Here is an 18,964-nt window from a genome sequence, read left to right on the forward strand (position 1 = left end):
AGGTCTTGTCCACAGAAGATTATAAGTGTGTATACATCTTGTAAAACAAAGCTTGCCATAGAATTGCCAAGTAGTGTCTCACTCAAAGAAGCAGTATGTCTTATCAGGAAGCTAATTCAATTAACTTCAAAGCAATCACTGAATTGCTGTAAATTTGTTATTGCTGTGAAGTTCTTAAAATGTTTATAACTGTACTTTCTATCAGATCACTAGCACTTGACCACCTTTATACATCTGTTGTTCAAATAAATGTTCTGTGAAGACTACAATCTATTACAGAACCCTGAGTGGAGGAATTAGGAATACTTCTTACAAAAAGAAGTGACACATCAGCTTGGCTTTGTTTAAATGAATAGAATTTCTGCAGGGGGATATAAGAAGTAATAACATTTTTGACTGGGAAAACATCATAGAAATAAGTGGAAATGATAAAGGGTGTAATACATTCAAAGAAGAATAAGATTTTTTTTTTTCTGGCAGAAGTTGAATGTTTACCGTATAAAATGTACTAGAAAAGAAATCTAGGTCCTCACAGTTTGGAATTTATTATAAAGGAATCAGAGATCAAGCTTTTTAATGAAGTAAAATAGTCAAGTCTGTCTTTTAGAAAGATAAATATAATAACACAAAGATGGATAAGACACGGAGAAATATCAGTAGAAGGAAGGAGTTAAGCAGCTATTTCTATTTCAAGAAAAGATGGTGATGAAGTACTGGGTACTGGGAAGAGAAGAAAAGAAGGAAAATGGAATGTTTCAGATGAGATATCCACAGGTCTTGAGGAGTGTTTATGTCTGTACCGGAGGGAAGTGGATGGATGAATTAAGAGAAGTTTATTTAAAAGCTCCATTAAAACATTTTATAGAATGTCTAGCAAGCAGAGAAACATTTACTCTAGAAATAGGAGATAGAAAAAATGGTAATATACATTTGAAAGCTATCAGCACAGAAATGATTGTTGTAGTGGAAGTAGTGAATTAGATTAACTATTCAGAGAGAACACTGAACAAAGAAAAATAGTCCATGTAATCAATTTATAATTCTGCTATCTAAGGGTCAAATGCAAAGGAAAAAAAAAATAGAACAAGAACACAGGGTATGGAGCATAATGATTTAAACCAATTAGGTAAAAATCAAGGGAGTTCAGGACTGTGTAAGGGAAGGCAAGATAACTTCAAATAAAGCCTATCGATACTTTCCATTACTGCTAAGAGATCAAGTATGTGGAAAAAATGAAGAGATATTAGATTTAGCAATTAGGAGTTCATTTCTGGCACTGAGAAAGTAATTCAATACCCAAATGAGAGAAGTCAGCTGTAATACATTCAAAAGTGAATGGGAGGGGCTCCTGGGTGGTTCAGTCATTAAGCTATATGCCTTTAGTTCAGGTCATGATCCCAGGGTTCTGTGATTGAGTCCCACATCAGGCTCCTTGCTCAGCAGGGAGCCTGCTTCTCCCTCTGCCTGCTGCTCCCTCTGCTGTGTGTGTTTTCTCTCTCTCTCTCTGATAGATAGATAGATAGATAAATAAATAATTTAAAAAAATAAAATACTATCTGGATTGCTTAACCCATGGCTTTGTTTCTTACTCTGTGGATTTTTGTTAACACAGTATTACATAACTAGACCTCTCTCTAATTAAGGTAAGTTATAATGCCTCACACTGTTATTCATAATTAATTTTCAATTAATGTTGAAAATACTGAATTTGTGAACTTTAGGGTATAAAAAAGACCCTCACTTTGATAAGGGGCATAATGCCCTAGTATACATTTCACTGTGGTTATAATTGTACAATCTTGAATTCAAAGTCTGTTTACAAAATACTTTATTGCTAAAATTTTGCATGCAGGATAGACTCCTTTTAAAAATGCAATTTCTCTTTTAGTGAAGACATGTGGCTCTAATCTTCAAGGACCAAGTGGCACCTTTACATCTCCCAACTTCCCATTCCAGTATGACAGCAATGCACAGTGCGTCTGGGTCATCACAGCAGTGAATACAAATAAGGTAAGGGAAAACCAGCTGTGGTAGAAAAGCATAATCATAAAGACAAAGGCAAAGAGATCATGAGGAAAATGTAGTAAAAGCAGTTCATCACTGAAGTTTGACTTCTGCAGTATTTTCTACTTATTCTCTAAACATAAACCTATATGAGAATTTTGGAAAAAATAAATTTTAAACAATACAGTTCTGCTCCCAGTTATTAATATAAATAACAACACATTCAAATCATAAATTAATGTTTTCTGAGATATATTGTTGAAGGTTATAAGTACATATTTCTTTTTCTGGTTTTGACTTTTTTTAAAGAAGCCATGAAACATGCCTTTTCACTTCATATTTTTTCTTCTTGAACTATTATTCAGATGCATCATGTTTTAGTATATAGCTTACTTTTGTTTCATTGTTTCTCTATTACCATAGGTCATACAGCTATTCCTTATTATAAGAAGTTGGTTTTAATGTGGTCTGTACAATGGAGGATCCACATTGTGGATATTTTAAAAGGTTAGATTGTCTTTCTGTTTCACTAGAAATGAGGAATACATCTAAACATGCATATCCCACAATACTTTGAATAAAATTATTATGCTGCACAATTGTTAGAACAGCTGAAAACTTCGCAAGTTTACTTGTCTTCTCTCTCTCCTTCTTCTCCTTGTAAGAAGGACCTAACCAGGCAGAATCAAAATTCCTCTCAGATTGTATGTTATCTTTCCTAGGTTAAATTAAGGCAAGTTTCATAGTAGAGCACATAAAACTGGTTTAGATTGTAGTTCAAATACTGATTTAGAATTTACTGTCACCTTTGATCAAGTTATTTAACCTCCCTGTAATTCTGTTTCTCTATCTATAAAAATGTGGATACTAAGAATATGCATTTCATAGTGAGCTGTGAGAAATAAATGAGGTAATAAGTGCAGAGGGCTAGATATAGTAAGGACTTAAAACACATTAACTCATTGTTATTAGATAAAGTATGTTCTACCTGCCAGAATGTTTTAGGTTTTATGTTCATAAAACCTAATCTCGATGACAGCAGTATGGTTTCAAAAATCAATTCAGGGGTCAGTGACACTTACCTCATAGAACGGTCCTGATTTATGAATCAGAAGAATTAGATCAGAAGCTTATGCTGTCCCAAAACATCTGAGTAAACTTGGGAAAAATCACTGTATCTAAACTTTCAACTACATAAAGGAAATAATTTTACTCACCCAACTTGTGTCGTCAGTTCAATTCACCAAACATTTATTTGTCATGTATCCTCTCTGTGCAAATTATGGGTTGTTGAGAACATTTTTTTAAAAAATCATGCAGTACTTGAAAAACCAAGTTACATTTATTGAACACTTAGCAATATGCCAGATACTATTGATAGCACTTTTTATTAATTATTTAATCCTCATAAGACTCCTGCTGTGAAATAGGTACTTTTACTGTCTACACTTAGCACAGAGGCTGAATAACTTGTTTAAGACCACATAGCCAGCAAAGGTCAGAGCTGTGTTACTCACAATGATAAATTTCACAGGAACGTATATGTATCTTATACCAAGATAAACAGGAAGTAAATTCATCATAGTATGGAACAAATACATTGTATCAGTCTTACATTGAGATAGAAATCTTTTTGTGTCATGATAATTACCTATAATTGTCATCAAAGGTAATTATCTTCTGTTCTATAAGATGTCGGCTTTGCTAAGTTTAATTCATTCTCACTTACTGAGACACCTGAGGTTTCACAGAGGTCGTCGCATTTCTCCTTGTTTATCTTACCCAATCTGCCAAACTTTTATCTCTTCTTTTTCTCCTTAAAAAAATCCAATTTTCTAAGGAAGACATAATTACTTTCACTTCTTTGCTATTTTTATCAAGTAGTTGACTGAGGACATTAATTTTTGATCTGATGGTTTACCTCTATTTTAAGATATCCTTAAAGAAATTGGCTTTCAAGCATTTTTACCTGTGACCCATTGATAGAATTATACTTTTACACTGTGGTCCAGCTGACTCACATACACACACACAGTGCCACAAAATAACATTTTCCCTTAATATGTGAATACACTTCTCTGGTTTTTATTCTAATCTATTTTGACCTATTTGTTTTTAAAATCTTGGTCATGCCTCAATAAATGGATTTTATGATGCATGTCATAATGGGTTTTAACATAGTTTGAAAAATTGTGTTTTGCTTCTACAGATTCCTAGATCAGAACTCTTTTGAGGGGGCACCCGGGTGGCTCAGTTGCTTGTGTCTGCCTTCTGCTCAGGTCATGATCTTAGGGTTCTGGGATCAGCCCTGTGTAGGGCTTCCTGCTCAATGGGAAGCCTGCTTCTCCCTCCCCTCCACCACTTCCCCTGTTTGGTATCCCCTTCTCTCTCTCAAGTAAATAAATAAAATCTTAAAAAAAAAAAAACTCATTTTGGAAGTCAGTTGCTGGCATGAACCATTGGCACACAAGCTTTCCTAGTTGGTGTAAACGTCAATGAACCAAGATGCTTAACTTCAATATCTATAATTTTCTTCATATACCATTGTTCAAAGTTTTCTTCATGTTTGATGATTTTTTTAGAATAAATAATAAATAATAAATTTTTAAAAAAATAAATAATAAATAACAATAAATAAATAAATAAATAATAAAATCTTTTTAAAAAGATTTTATTTATTTATTTAACAGACAGAGATCACAAGTAGGCAGAGAGGCAGGCAGAGAGAGAGAAAGGAAGAGAAGCAGGCTTCCCGCTGAGCTGAGAGCCCGACTTAGGGCTTGATCCCAGGACCCTGGGATGATGACCTGAGCCGAAGGCAGAGGTTTTAACCCACTGAGCCACCCAGGTGCACCTGTTTGATGATTTGTATTATTAAAAGATTTTATTTATTTATTTTTGAGAGTGAGCAAGAGAGAGAGAGAGAGAGAATGAGCACAAGTGGCAGAGGGAGAGGGTAGAGGCAAGCTTTTTGCTTAGCAGGAAGCCTGATGTGGTACTCCATCCTAGGACCCTGGGATCATGACTAGAGCCAAAGGCAGACACTTAACTGACTGAGCCACATAGCTGCCCTATGTTTGATATGTATGATACTTTTAAAAGCAATCATGGTGTTCTAAATGTCCAAAACATGTATATGAATCATGGCAAAAATTTTGAGATTTGAAGTTGGATGAAACTGAATGGAACTGTTTTCAAATCTGGTTTATCCCTTTCACTAGTAATACAGCTGTAGACAGTCAGGGTTTTTGAATCCTCTAAAATAGTTTCTCTTTTTCATCTATTAGAGGTAATTATATCAAACCATAAAGTTGTTTTACTGACTAGTTAAGAAAATATGAATTATCTCAAAGTAGAATAATTTTAAAAGACATCTATCATTGGCAAATAATTCCATCTCATTAAGAAAGACTGATGATTCGCATACTTGTGCCCCTGAAGGAAATAATACACTGTATGTTAAAAAAAAAAAGAAAAGAAATATGCTTGTCTTTAATTGTTAGATTTAAGTTATGTATTGATGCAGAATAAAATGTCCCTCTGTACTGTTGTCTTCCATCTTTGATTATTCAATTAATTAATTTATAGGTGATATACCATTAAATTAGTCATTTTTACTGCTCAGTTTACACACATCACCATTAAGCTTACTAGAAATAAAGTATAATGACTGAGCATTACAGTCTTAAAGTAATATATGTTTTCAGGGTCACTTCATACTCCTTCCCCAAGCTTCTATAAGGGAATTTTTCCTTTAATTTTAGAATTTCAATGATGAACATAATTGAGGGCTTCCTCAGAACAGTAAGTTAAAATATTAGAATAAACACTTTAAACTAGCCTGGTCATTGAATTAATTGTTCTTCTTGCATTACGATATGCATTTGACATTAGCTCCATATGTGAAGTCAGTACTTTTCTGCCTTGAATTTTTCCTTAATTTTTATAAGGATGATCTCCCTTGATTTAATTGGTCTAGTGCATTTGTCTTCAATCTGATGTATGTGTGTTCTGGGGTACACAAATGATTCCCAGGGTGTACTTGGGGGAAGAGGTGGGGACAGAACACCATTTTCATGTATTCTGCTTTCTAATACTGTCCTGCTTGAAGACCCTCTTCTGTTTGTTCTCTTTTATCACTTTCCTTTTCATGATTATCTTTCATAGTTTCAAAAGTGTGTCATGTATTATCTTCCCAGCTGAAAGCTTTACATTACAAGCTGATGTTTTACATTATTTGAGTGTAAATAAAATTCCAGAGATAGACTAGAAAATTCTACATGCACAGTTTCTGAGGGGAGAGTCTTTTAGAACAAAACAAAAAATATATTCACTAGGAAATATTTGAAGGAACTATTACCTTATTTCTTCTAAATATCAAACTTAAAGTTCTTCCTCTTTATCTCTTTATAAATGTATGTATTTATTATGTATCTGTCATCTGTCTACCCACTTATCTTTGAATTTGTCTGTGTCTCTGTCTATCCTAGAACTAGAATTTACAGTACATAGAATTATAGAGTAGTCTGACTTATTGAACACATAGAATTTCCAATTTGTCTGATTGATTTTACAGTTTCTGCACTTAAAATATGCAGTCAATATTTTCTAAAAACAAAATGGACTAATGTAAGATTTTAAGAAAACTATATTTAGAATATTTGTAAAATTATGATATAGAACTTGCATCCTTTGCCAGCTACTCACACTTAGAAAAAAAAAAAAAGTCTATTTAAAATTGTAGGAGAAAGTAGTTATCAAAATGCTTTGACCTATGTCTGCAAAATTGTTTCAGGGCTGTCTAGACCAGTATTGTCCACTAAAAATACATGATTCATATATAGAATTTAAAATTTTCTAATAGCTACATGTTTTTAAAGATGAAATTAATTTTAATGCTGTAACTTATTTAACCACAATGTTATAATTTCATGTAATCAGAATAAAATCATTAATAAAATGATGTACTGTAAATATAAATTTTTTCATTTTAAATCTTTGAAATCCAAAATGTATTTAATACTTAAGGGACATCTCAGTTGAGATGAGCCATATTTCTAGTTCTCGATAGCCACACATTGCTGGTGGCTAACATCATACAAGGAAAATATCGAACATCACCACAGAGAATTTGACCCTCTGCTTTAGGGAGTATGCATGGTGATGATGGTAAGTGGTTGGTCTTAAGGAGAATAAATATCCCATTGCAAGGAAATTGCCTCAAGTGAAGTTTTGGTAGGGGCTTCAAGGGAAAAGAAGAAGGGATGCTTCCACTGGCAACCTGGGATTTTAGCTTTTCCTTACTTCTATAACTACCCCATATCTTTATTTAGGAATTTTTTTTCATTTTTCCTTAAGTCAGCCAAAAGAGTTTTCTGTCACTTGTCACTAAGGAACCTTGAGGCAGGTGGTTAATGATATAGTCATAATTTTTATTGTCTCTTGACCTAATATAAAGAATTCATTGAAATATTTAGTTTTGCTGTAACATATTTTACCATGTACTGCAAATTAATTATATGCTTATTTCCTCTACATCAATATTGGGATAAGAGGGAGCTAGCTCTTGAAAACATATGGTGATGTCGGATTCCTTTACTCTTCATTTCTTGGATTTCTAATAGTTTTTTGAGAAGTGGGTCTTCTAATATAAATATAAATTAATAGTAATGTCAAAATAGTTGTTTTTTTTTAATTGAGTAGTTCTTCAGTATAATGTGCAGATCTGAGATAAAAATGTTGTAGAATAAAATTCTTTCTGGCTTTTTGACCAGTTCTTTTTCTAATTTTAAAGGGTTGCACTTTTATCCACATAGGCTATTTGTAAGAATAATACTAATGTTTCTAGGATGTCAGAAAACCTCACAACTGAGAAAATAAAATCCATGGGGAGATCAGTAATAAAAGATTAAATTAACCAAGCATAGAAGAATACAGTTCAGAGAGAATTAAGACAGGCACATGAGGTTGACTTCACTTTAGATTACAGCTCTCTGTATTTTATTTTATTTTTTTTTTTTATTTTTATTTATTTTTTTTTTTTTAGACTTAGTTTAGCAGAAGTCTAAAATGTCAGAAGAAGTAAAATTGGTCACCAGAAGAATGTGAATTGACTATGGCTTAAAAAATGTTAGGCAACACTAGCCAAAAGCACATTATTTTTATTCTTCACTATGAATTTTTTAAATATTTTATTTATTTATTTGACAGAGAGAGAGAGAGAGAATCTGAAGCTGGGTCCACATTGAGCTCAGAGCCAGACTCGAGGTTTGAACTCACCACCCTGAGATCATGACCTGACCCAAAACCAAGAGTCAAATGTTTGACCAACTAAGCCACCCAGGAGCCCCCAGGACTATGAATATTTAACTTGTTTCTAAATTTGGCTCACATTTGTACCTCATGACTCAAAGAATACTGTTTACTATAACCTAGATATAACAACGATGAAGTTTCAGGGACTGGCGTGATTTTATTTTATTTTATTTTATTTTATTTATTTATTTATCTATTTATCTATTTATTTATTTATTTTTAAGATTTTATTTGACAGAGAGAGAGACAGCAAGAGGGGAATAAAAGCAGGGGGAGTAGGAGAGGGAGAATCAGGGTTCCTGCTGAGCAGGGAGCCTGATGCAGGGGCTCAATCAATGCCTGTGATCAATCCCAGGACCCTGGGATCATGATCTGAACTTAAGGCAGATGTTTAACCACTGTGTCACCCAGACACCCCAACTAGCATGATTTTAAGTGAATATATTTAAGAACACATTCTGAATGTTCTTGACCTCTTTATAAGTGGTAACTTTCTCCTTTTTCTTTTTGTTTTAATTTTAATTTTCCAGTGTTCCTAGATTTATTATTTGTGTACCACACCCAGTGTTCCATGCCCTCCTTAACACCCATCACCAGGCTCACCCATCCTCCACTCCCTTCCCCTCTAAAACCCTCAGTTTGTTTCTCAAAGCCCACAGTCTCTCAAGGTATGTCTCCCCCTCCAATTTTCCCCAGTTCACTTTTCCTTTCCTTCTCTGCATGTGCTCTATGTTATTCCTTATATTCCACAAGTAAGTGAAACCATATAACTGATTTTCTCTGCTTGACTTATTTTACTCAGCGTGATCTCCTCCAGTCCCATCAATGTTGATACAAATGTTGAGTATTCATCCTTTCTGTTGTCTGAGTAATAATCCATTGTATATAAGGACCACATCTTCTTTATCCTTCCATATGTTGAAGGGTATCTTGGCTCTTTCTGCAGTTTGGTGATTGTGGACATTGCTGCTATGAACATTGGGGTACAGATGACTCTTCTTTTCACTACATCTGTATCTTTGGGGTAAATACCTGGTAGTTAAATTTCAGGGTCATAGGGTAGTTACATTTTTTTTTTTTTTTTTTGAGGAATATCCACACTGTTTTCCAAAGTGGCTGTGCCAATTGCATTCCTACCACCAGTGTAGGAGGTTTCCCCTTTCTCCATATCCTCTCCAACATTTGTTTTTTCATATCTTGTTAATCTTTGCCATTCTAACTGGTGTAAGGTGGTATCTCAATGTGGTTTTGATTTGAATTTCCCTGATGGCTAATAATGATGAATATTTGTTCATGTGTCTGTTAGCCATTTGTATATCTTCTTTGGAGAAGTGTCTGTTCATGTCTTCTGCCTATTTTTTGACATGATTATCTGTTTTTTGGGTGTTGAGTTTGGGTGTTGAGTTTTGGGTGTTGGGAGTTCTTTATAGCTGCGGATATCAGCTCTTTGTAGTGTCATTTGTGAATATCTTCTCCCATTATGCTGGTTACCTCTTTGTTTTCTTAACTGTTTGCTTTGCTGTGCAGAAGCTTTTTATCTTGATGAAGTCCCCAAAGTTCATTTTCTCTTTTGTTTCCTTTGCCTTTGGAGATGTGTCTTGAAAAAAGTTGCTGTGGCTGATATCAGAGAGGTTACTGCATATGTTCTTCTCTAGGATTTTGATGGATTCCTATCTCATGTAGAGGTCTTTCATACATTTTGAGTTTATCTTTGCATATGGTGTAAGAGAATGATCGAGTTTCATTCTTCTATGCATAGCTGTACAATTTCCCCAGCAGCATTTATGGAAGATACTGGGTTTGTTCCACTGGATTTTTTCCTGCTTTGTCGAAGGTTATTTGACTATAGAGTTGAGGGTCCATGTTTTGGCTCTCTACTCTGTTCCACTGGTCTATGAGTCTGTTTTTATGCCAATATCATGCTGTCTTGGTGCTCACAGCTTTGTAATAAAGCTTGAAATCAGGCAATCTGATACCGTCAGCTTTGTTTTTCTTTTCAATATTTCCTCAGTGATTCAAGGTCTTTTCTGGTTTTATACAAATTTTAGAGTTGTTTGCTCCAGCACTTGGAACAATGTGGTATTTTGATCAGGATGGCATTGAAAGTTTAAATTGCCCTGCAAAGTATAGACATTTTAACAATGTTTATTCTTCCGGTCTGTGAGCATGGAATGTTTTCCCATCTTTTTGTGTCTTCTTTAATTTCTTTCATGAGTGTTCTGTAGTTTCTTGAGTATAGATCCTTTACTTTTTGGTTAGGTTTATTCCAAGATATCTTATAGTTTTCAGTGCTATAGTAAATGGAATCAATTCTCTAATATCCCTTTCTATAGTTTCATTGTTAGTATATAAGAAAGCAATTGATTTCTGTGCATTGATTTTGTATCCTGCCACATTACTGAATTGCTGTATGAGTTCTAGTAACTTGGGGGTTGAGTCTTTTGGGTTTTCTACATAAAGCATCATGTCATCTGTAAAGAGGGAGAGTTTGACTTCTTCTTTGCCAATTTGAATACCTTTTTTTTCTATTTGTTGTATGATTGCTGTTGCAGGGACTTCTAGTACTATGTTGAACAACAGTGGTGAAAGTGGACATCCTTGTCGTGTTTCTGATCTCAATGAGAAGGCTCTCAGCTTTTCCCCGTTGGGAATGATAATCATCATGGGTTTTTCACAGATGGATTTTATGAAGTTGAAGAATGTTCCTTCTATCCCTATACTTTGAAGAGTTTTAATCAGGAAAGGATGCTGTATTTTTCCAAATGCTTTTTCTGCATCAGTTGAGAAGACCATGCAGTTCTTCTCTTTTCTCTTATTGATTTCTATCACATTAATTGATTTGCGAATGTTGAACCACCCTTCTTGCATCCCAGAAATAAATCCCACCTGGTCATGGATAATCTTTTTAGCGTACTGTTGGATCCTATTAGCTAGGATTGTGTTGAGAATTTTGGCATCCATATTAATCAGGGAAATTGGCCTGAAATTCTCCTTTTTATGGGATCTTTGCCTAGTTTGGGGATAAGGATAATGCTGGCTTCATAGAGTTTGGAAGTTTCCCTTCTGTTTCTATTTTTTTTTGGACAGCTTTAGGAGAATAGCTATTATTTCTTCTTTGAATGTTTGATAGAATTCCCCAGGGAATCTGTCAGGTCCTAGACTCATTTTTTGGGAGGTTTTTGATCACTGCTTCAATCTTGTTACTAGATATTTGTCTATTCAGGCTGTCAGTTTCTTCCTGTTTCAGTCTTAAAAGTTTATAGGTTTCCAGGAATGCATCCATTTCCTCTAGGATGCATTTCCTCTAGGTTGCTTGACTTATTGGCATATAACTGTTGATAATAATTTCTGATGATTGTGTCTACTTCCTTGGTGTTAGTTGTGATTTCTCCCCTTTCATTCATAATTTTATTAATTTGGGTCCTCTCTTTTCTTTTGGATTAGTTTGGACAGTGGTTTATCAATCTTATGGTTCTTTCAAAAATCCAGCTTCTAGTTTTGTTGATGTGTTCTACTGTATCTCTAGTTTCTACATTGTTGATCTCTGCTCTAATCTTAATAATTTCCTTTCTTGTGCATGGGGTTAGCTTAATTTATTGTTCATTCTCCTGTTCTTTAAGGTGTAAAGAGATTTTGGTGTATTGGGGATTTTTCAGTTTTTTTGAGTGAGGTTTGAGTGGCTAGGTATATCCTCCTTAGGACCACTTTTGCCATATCCTGTAGGTTTTGGACTGATGTGTCTTCGTTCTCATTGGTTTCCATGAATTTTTTAAGTTCTTCTTTGATTTCCTGGTTGATCCAAACATTCTTGAGCAGAATGGTCTTTAGCTTCCAAGTGTTTAAATTCTTTCCAAACTTTTTCTTGTGATTGAGTTCTAGTTTCAAAGCACTGTGTTCTGAGAATATGCAGGGAGTAATCTCAGTCTTTTGGTCTCAGTTGTTATCTGATTTGTGACCCTGTTTATGGCCTATTCTGGAGAAAGTTTCATGTGTGCTTGAGAAGAATGAGTATTCTGTTGTTTTAGGGTGGAATGTTTTGTATAGATCTCTGAGGTCTGTCTGGTTCAATGTCTCATTTAAAGCTTTTGTTTCTTTGTTCATTTTCTGCTTAGATGATCTGTCTATTGCTGAGAGTGGTATGTGAAGATCCCTTACATTTAATGTGTTCTTATCAATATGACTCTTTATTTTGATTAACAGTTAGCTTGTGTAGTTGGCTGTTCCCATGTTGGGAGCATAAATATTTACAATTGTTAGATCTTCTTGGTGGATAGACCCTTTAAGAACTATGTAGTGTCCTTCCGTATCTCTGGCTACCGTCTTTAGCTTAAAATCTAATTTATCTGTTATGAGAATTGCTACTCCAGCTTTCTTTTGAGGCCCATTGGCATGAGAGATGGTTCTCCATCCCTTCACTTTCAGTCTGGATTTATCTTTAGCTTCAAAATGCATCTCTTGTGAATGGGTCTTGTCATTTTATCCAGTCTGTCTTATTTCTTTATATAAAAATATATTTTTTATATAAATTGATACATGGACAGAGTTTTGATCTAAGAGTCAGAAGCCCTGAGTTCTGGTGCAAGTCATTTTGCATCCTTGAATCTCAGTCTCCTCTTCTTCAAAGCAGGGATAATTATCCTTGCCTTGCTGTATCATAGGAATGTTGGAGGATCACATAAGTCAATAAACAATAGTACTCTCTACACTGAACATTATCTTATAAATTTAATGTATCACATATGTATATTATTTATGCTATCTCTTATTCCAAAGAAAATTTTAAGTGGATGATATCATTAAGTAGACCATAATACATATGTTGAGCTATATGGAGTAATTAAGGGTGTTTAAGCATAAGTAGTATCTAGCTCATAGTGGATACCCAGTTAAACTTTTTTTTTAAGATTTTATTTATTTATTTGACAGAGATCACAAGTAGGCAGAGTGGCTGACAGAGAGAGAGGAGGAAGCAGGCTCCCCACCTAGCAGAGAGCCTGATGCAGGGCTCGATCCCAGGACCCTAGGCTCATGACCTGAGCTGAAGGCAGAGGCTTTAACCCACTGAGCCACCCAGGCTCCCCAATACCCAGTTAACATTTGTTGTATAATGAAAGAACAAATAGATAAGAATAAGTAGGGCATATGGAATATGTGAGAAATTATTAGGCATTTTGATCAAATGTAGTCTAAAATTATTTTGCAACAAGTAGCAAATATTTTGGTGGCAATTATACTGCTTTATAAATAGATGTTAACTCTACATATGACATTATAAGTCATATTTATACCTTTATATTATTTTCTTAAGCACTGTCATAAAGCATACTTACTAGGATTTTCATATAGTTCTGATAATATTTCACTATAGCACATTATATGATTACATATGTCGTGTATTTGGTTTCTGTTGAAGAGACATGATAGATGGGAATTTTTCCTTTACCTTTCTCAGACACCTGCCCCGGAGTTAAAGCAGGTCAAGAAGGACAACCTTTTCTAATAGGGAATATTATCCCATTCTATTATACTGTTTATTTAGAAATGATAAGTAGTAAGGGTCTATTTAATAATGCAGTAAAATAATTTAAATATGAAATATTTTAGTCATATATTCACTACAACCATTCATGGTTTTTGTTTAGACCCATTTAAAAAAAAAAAAAAAAGTTCAAGCCTCCTCCTCATAAACTCTTCAGGCATCAGAATATACCCTTGACTGCCACCCATAACACTGTCATCAGAAGCCTTTCCATATTGTCACTGTTCCATCATTGCAGCTAACTTTTTGCCACTTCATTTAGCCTGCTCACTTACAAGCACTGGTTCTTTGTGCCAAATAGTCAAAGTTTTGGGACCCATGCCAAGCTTTGGTGCCAGGTCTGAGACCTCAGCCAGACATGGGAAGTGTCACTTTTTTGCAGACTCCAGCTATCTTTTCTGCAAAAAAGCAGCCTGAAGACAAGAATTTATATACAAGTGATGTATTAAAAAAGTATACTCAGGAAACTATTAGAGAAGTCTGGGAAGCAGGATAGGAAAGAAGTTAAACGAGGGTAAAATTTTAGGTAAAATTCAAGCTGCAGCCTGATCTCATGCCTGTGTAAATTACACCTTATAATTTGTTCCAGCTAGGTACAAAGGAGCTGCTCTTTCTTCTACATCCCATAATCATGGGCTAAGGATTAGTGAGGTCCTTCAGGGCTCATGTGTGGATATAACAGCTTCCATAGACTGAAGAAAGCCTCCTGAAGACTTGTATCTCTAGGCATTTAGAGGTAAATGAATATGGAATATAGCAAACAGATGACAGAAAGGACAAGAAACATTTACAGGAATATGGATGGAGCACTGACAGTATGTGCTACTGTTGAGTAGGGGCCAGTGAGAGCCACCCTGAGGTAGCAGTTCAGGACAAATCAGAGCCAGCTTGGTAGCCCTATCAAGTCACGATTCAGAAAAAGCCTAAGAGTAAAGTGCAGATCTTGGTATACAACAATAGGCTGGAAGCCAGGGAAAACCAACAATAAGATTCCTCAAGCCAGGGAAAGTGGCTGTGTTTACCCATTTGTAGAGTATCCTAGCATTGGAAGTAGGGGAACTATCAAAGGTGATGTTCTCACCAATGAAATGTATCCTCTTGTCAAATGGTTTACTTAGTTGAAATATTTTATTTAAAATGAATTACTCAGTGCAGGCATAATGAATAAGCATCTACAAATAAGTATCAATAAGTAAAAAATAAAAAGATATATTCCACAATGTTAAGAGGATTATCGCTGGATAGAGGACGACAGATATCCCCCCCTTCTACTAAACAAAAAATTCTGTTATATTTCAGTAATATGTTCTATTTTATATAAAGACTTAGTTTAAACAATAACAAATTAGTAAAGTGAAAAAGAAAAAAAAAACAGCCATAGAACAATTGACAGTATTGATAATTTATTGCTTCTTGAAACTTTCTCTTCTCCTGGCTTCTTTATTCTGTCATATCCTGAATTTTCCCTTTCTCAATCTTTTCCCAGTACTCATATTTTCTGCCATCTCCTTTAAATTCAATTTCCCCCATGTTCTGAATTTAACTATATTTTTTGTATTCTGTATTCTTCTTCTCTTCCTTCACACATCTAAATACAATGTCCAGCTCACTAATATGTCTCAAAGTCGCTTAACTTTCTCTCACTCAAGTTGTCATTTTTTCTTCTATGGATTATCAGTCACTTCCCAAATAGTGAATTTTTGTCTCATTTTCTTACCATCCTAAGTCTATCAATAAATCCAGTGTGAGGGCGCCTGGGTGGCTCAGTGGGTTAAGCCGCTGCCTTCGGCTCAGGTCATGATCTCAGGGTCCTGGGATCGAGTCCCACATCGGGCTCTCTGCTCGGCGGGGAGCCTGCTTCCTCCTCTCTCTCTCTGCTTGCCTCTCTGCCTACTTGTGATCTCTCTCTGTCAAATAAATAAATAAAATCTTTAAAAAAAATAAATCCAGTGTGAAATTTTATTCTAAAATGAAATGATATCTCTTTTCTTGGTAAAATATCTAAACAGATCCATGCAGCTTCATGGATAAATCCATCAACAACCTAAACTTGGAGGCTGCTGCACCAACACTCTCCACCAGTATGTTACCAGAGCCCTCTAGTTTGGGGGACACGCTGCTCTCTATACTTCCCTACTCTGTTTGCACCTCCCTAACCCCTAACTCCCTAACTCCTGACAGTGTTTATTCCTGGCCATTCTTTAGCCCTCAACTAATGTTTCACTTTTTGTGGAACACTTTCCCGTCTTCCCACCAGATTGACTTAGGATCCTACTCTGCATATTGGTCATCAGTTGTCATATTATATTATAATTATCCGTTTATACCCATCTGTTTCCCTTAGTTTCTTAATTACAAAAAAAAAAAATTGAATCTTTGCATCCTTAACTTCTGGTATTGTAGCTATCATGTGATAGTTATTAAAAGAACTGATTAAATATTTCTAGGCAAAAATCTCACTGGTTTCTTTATACTTGGTAGCTCTTCCTTGGAACTTCTCATGAGTCTTCTGAAAAAAGGAGACAAAGTATGCAAAATACAAAGTAATTTTATTTCGTTATTTTTTTATTTTTACTCCTCCTCCCACTGCTAACTGTTGGGTGTCTCTAACACTTTAACCTCAATATTATAATTGTTTTTGAATGATATGCATAATGAGAGCTGTGCTACATGATAATTAAGCATACATATTAAGTGAGTCACATAAATAGTGATAATTAGTATACTTGATCCAGCCAAGTAAAGTCTTTTGGGGGTTGGCATAAGAGAAGAAAATACGAGGCTGGACAAAGAAATCCTTAATTAAAAGTATGGGAATATACAGTCTTAGTTAAGATTAGGTTTGGCTGTCAGGCTGTCAGTGACAGAAAACCTCCAATGAGAGAATTGAACAGGATATGTATGTGGTCTGCAAATCATGGTTGCTCTGCTCTGGAATTCCTCAAGGACTTAGGCTAATTACTGCTCTACCATTCCCAGGATGTAGCTCTTGCCCTCAAGATCCAGAATTGTGTATTAAGCTCCAGCATGGTGTTTCACACATTCCAGGAAGCAGGATGGGGGAAGTGATAAAGAAGAAGAAGGACGAAGGACAAGGACAAATGCAAGCTATTTTTTTTTTTTTTAAAGGAATGGCACTATTTTTTTTTTTAAAGATTTTATTTATTTATTTGACAGAGATCACAAGTAGACAGAGAGTCAGACAGAGAGAGAGGAGGAAACAGGCTTGCCACCAAGCAGAGAGCCCGATGCGGGGCTTGATCCCAGGACCCTGAGATCATGACCTGAGCCAAAGACAGAGGCTTTAACCCACTGAGCTACCCAGGTGCCCCTACATGCAAGTTATTTCTTAAGAGAGGTTCTGAAAACCACACACACACACACACACACACACATACATTTTGGCCATAACTTAACAACCTGATCATATGTAGCTGCAAAAAAGATGGAAAGTACAGGCTTTATTTAGGGTAACTTGGTACCAGCTAGAAATACTACTACCATGGAAGAAAGTAATACAGTGTTTGGGAGAAGTATGACAACTTCTGTTACGAAATTAAGATGGTAGGCACTATTCTAAGCTCTTTTATGTATCATCTCACTTAATCCCCCCACCGACTATGTGAAGTAATTGCCATTATTATGTCTAGTTTTTATGTTCAAAAGCAAGTTTAGAGAACTTAAGTGACTTCTTTAAATTTGAAGAGTAAGTGAGTGGCCACATTAAAAAATAGTTATAAAAGTTATCATAGCTGGATGATATGATGATGATGGTTCTATTGCTGCTGTAACAAATTTCCATAAGCTTTGTGGCTTAGAACAACCCACAGATGTTACCTTACAGTTCTGTGGGTCAGAAGTTCAGTACAGGTCTCGTTACAATAAAATTAAGGTGTCAGCAAGCTCTGTTTCTTTCTGGAGGTTCTAGGGAAGAACGTTTCCTGTTTATTTTGTTGTTGGAAGAATTCAATTCCTTGTGGTTATAGGGTCAAGGTGCCCAGATGTTTTGCTTATTCTCAGTGAAAAGTCATTCCTGGCTCCTTTCCTCCATCTTCAGATTCAGCAAAGATGTTTATTCCTTCTGATATCACATTTCTCCGGCACACTCTTCTGCCTTCTTCCTCTATTTTTAAGGACTTGTGTGATTAGATTGGGCCTACTTGGGTAATCTAAGATAAACTTGCTCTCTCAGAGTCCTTAAACTTAACCACATCGGCAAGTCCCTTTTCAACATGTAAAGAAATTGATTCACAAATTTTCTGGATTAAGGCATGATGCCATTGGGAGGTTATTATTCTGTCTTCCACAGGTGGGAATGAAGAAGGGCAAAGAAATTGGAGAGCAGAAGGCTTTTAAAGGATGGTGTCTTCATCCAGCAGAAGAGAGCTACTCTAATTAGTATTCAAGATATAGAAAAGTGAGAAAGACAAAATTTGAATTTTTTGATTTTTGTCCCACTTTGTCACTTTTTTCTTCCCAGAAGGATCCCTTTATCTATTGACAGATTTAAATATCATTCAGTTCTAAAATTCCTATTTCGCACCTTTCACTCTTTATCCCTAGCAGGATTATATTTGGATTATAGGAAATAAGGAATAGAAACACTGATGTACATCTTCAGTTGTTAGTGTAGAAAGGTGTAGTGGGTATCAAGTTGAGGTAACTTAGAGATACAGTATTTTATTCAAACAGGGAATTTTTTTCCTGCTTCTAAAACTCACCATTTAAACATTATGGTCTTTAATGGTGAAAAATACAGGTAGAAAGGGAGATGGCAGTAAAATAGAAAATAAGAAGAATCTTTTGTTGAAAAGAGAACATTAAAACATCTTCAAATGAAACCACAAACTTCTTACATTTATTAACTAAAGGGCCAGCCCTTTAATCGTCATTAATCTCAAGTGAGAGTTTTGGAAGGAACAGTGTTTGTCCATAATACTGAGAAAGGGAGAGATAGTTATGAGTTAACTTAGAAACCTGTCTGACACAAATATTTAACACATATTTGTTGTCAAATAGCTTGTATAAATATCTATCTGTGTTGGCAAATATTGTTTCCAATTTTATTTTATCAAAATCACCTAAATGCAGTAATATAGTGAATTA

At 35.1% G+C, this 18,964-nt stretch overlaps 1 protein-coding gene across 5 annotated transcripts in view; it reads left to right on the forward strand.

The window, feature by feature from the left end:
- The window catches only part of CSMD3 (CUB and Sushi multiple domains 3), a 1,245,805-nt gene that overhangs the window by 615,885 nt on the left and 610,956 nt on the right, over nucleotides 1-18,964 (forward strand). For all 5 annotated transcript variants that reach the window (XM_082720053.1, XM_082720054.1, XM_082720055.1 and 2 more), the window contains one exon: nucleotides 1,889-2,010. In XM_082720053.1, the coding sequence (XP_082576179.1) occupies nucleotides 1,889-2,010 (122 nt within the window). The remainder of the gene's footprint in view (nucleotides 1-1,888; nucleotides 2,011-18,964) is intronic.

Source organism: Mustela nivalis (genome assembly GCF_964662115.1).
Source record: "Mustela nivalis genome assembly, chromosome: 2".
Taxonomy (NCBI): domain Eukaryota; kingdom Metazoa; phylum Chordata; class Mammalia; order Carnivora; family Mustelidae; genus Mustela; species Mustela nivalis.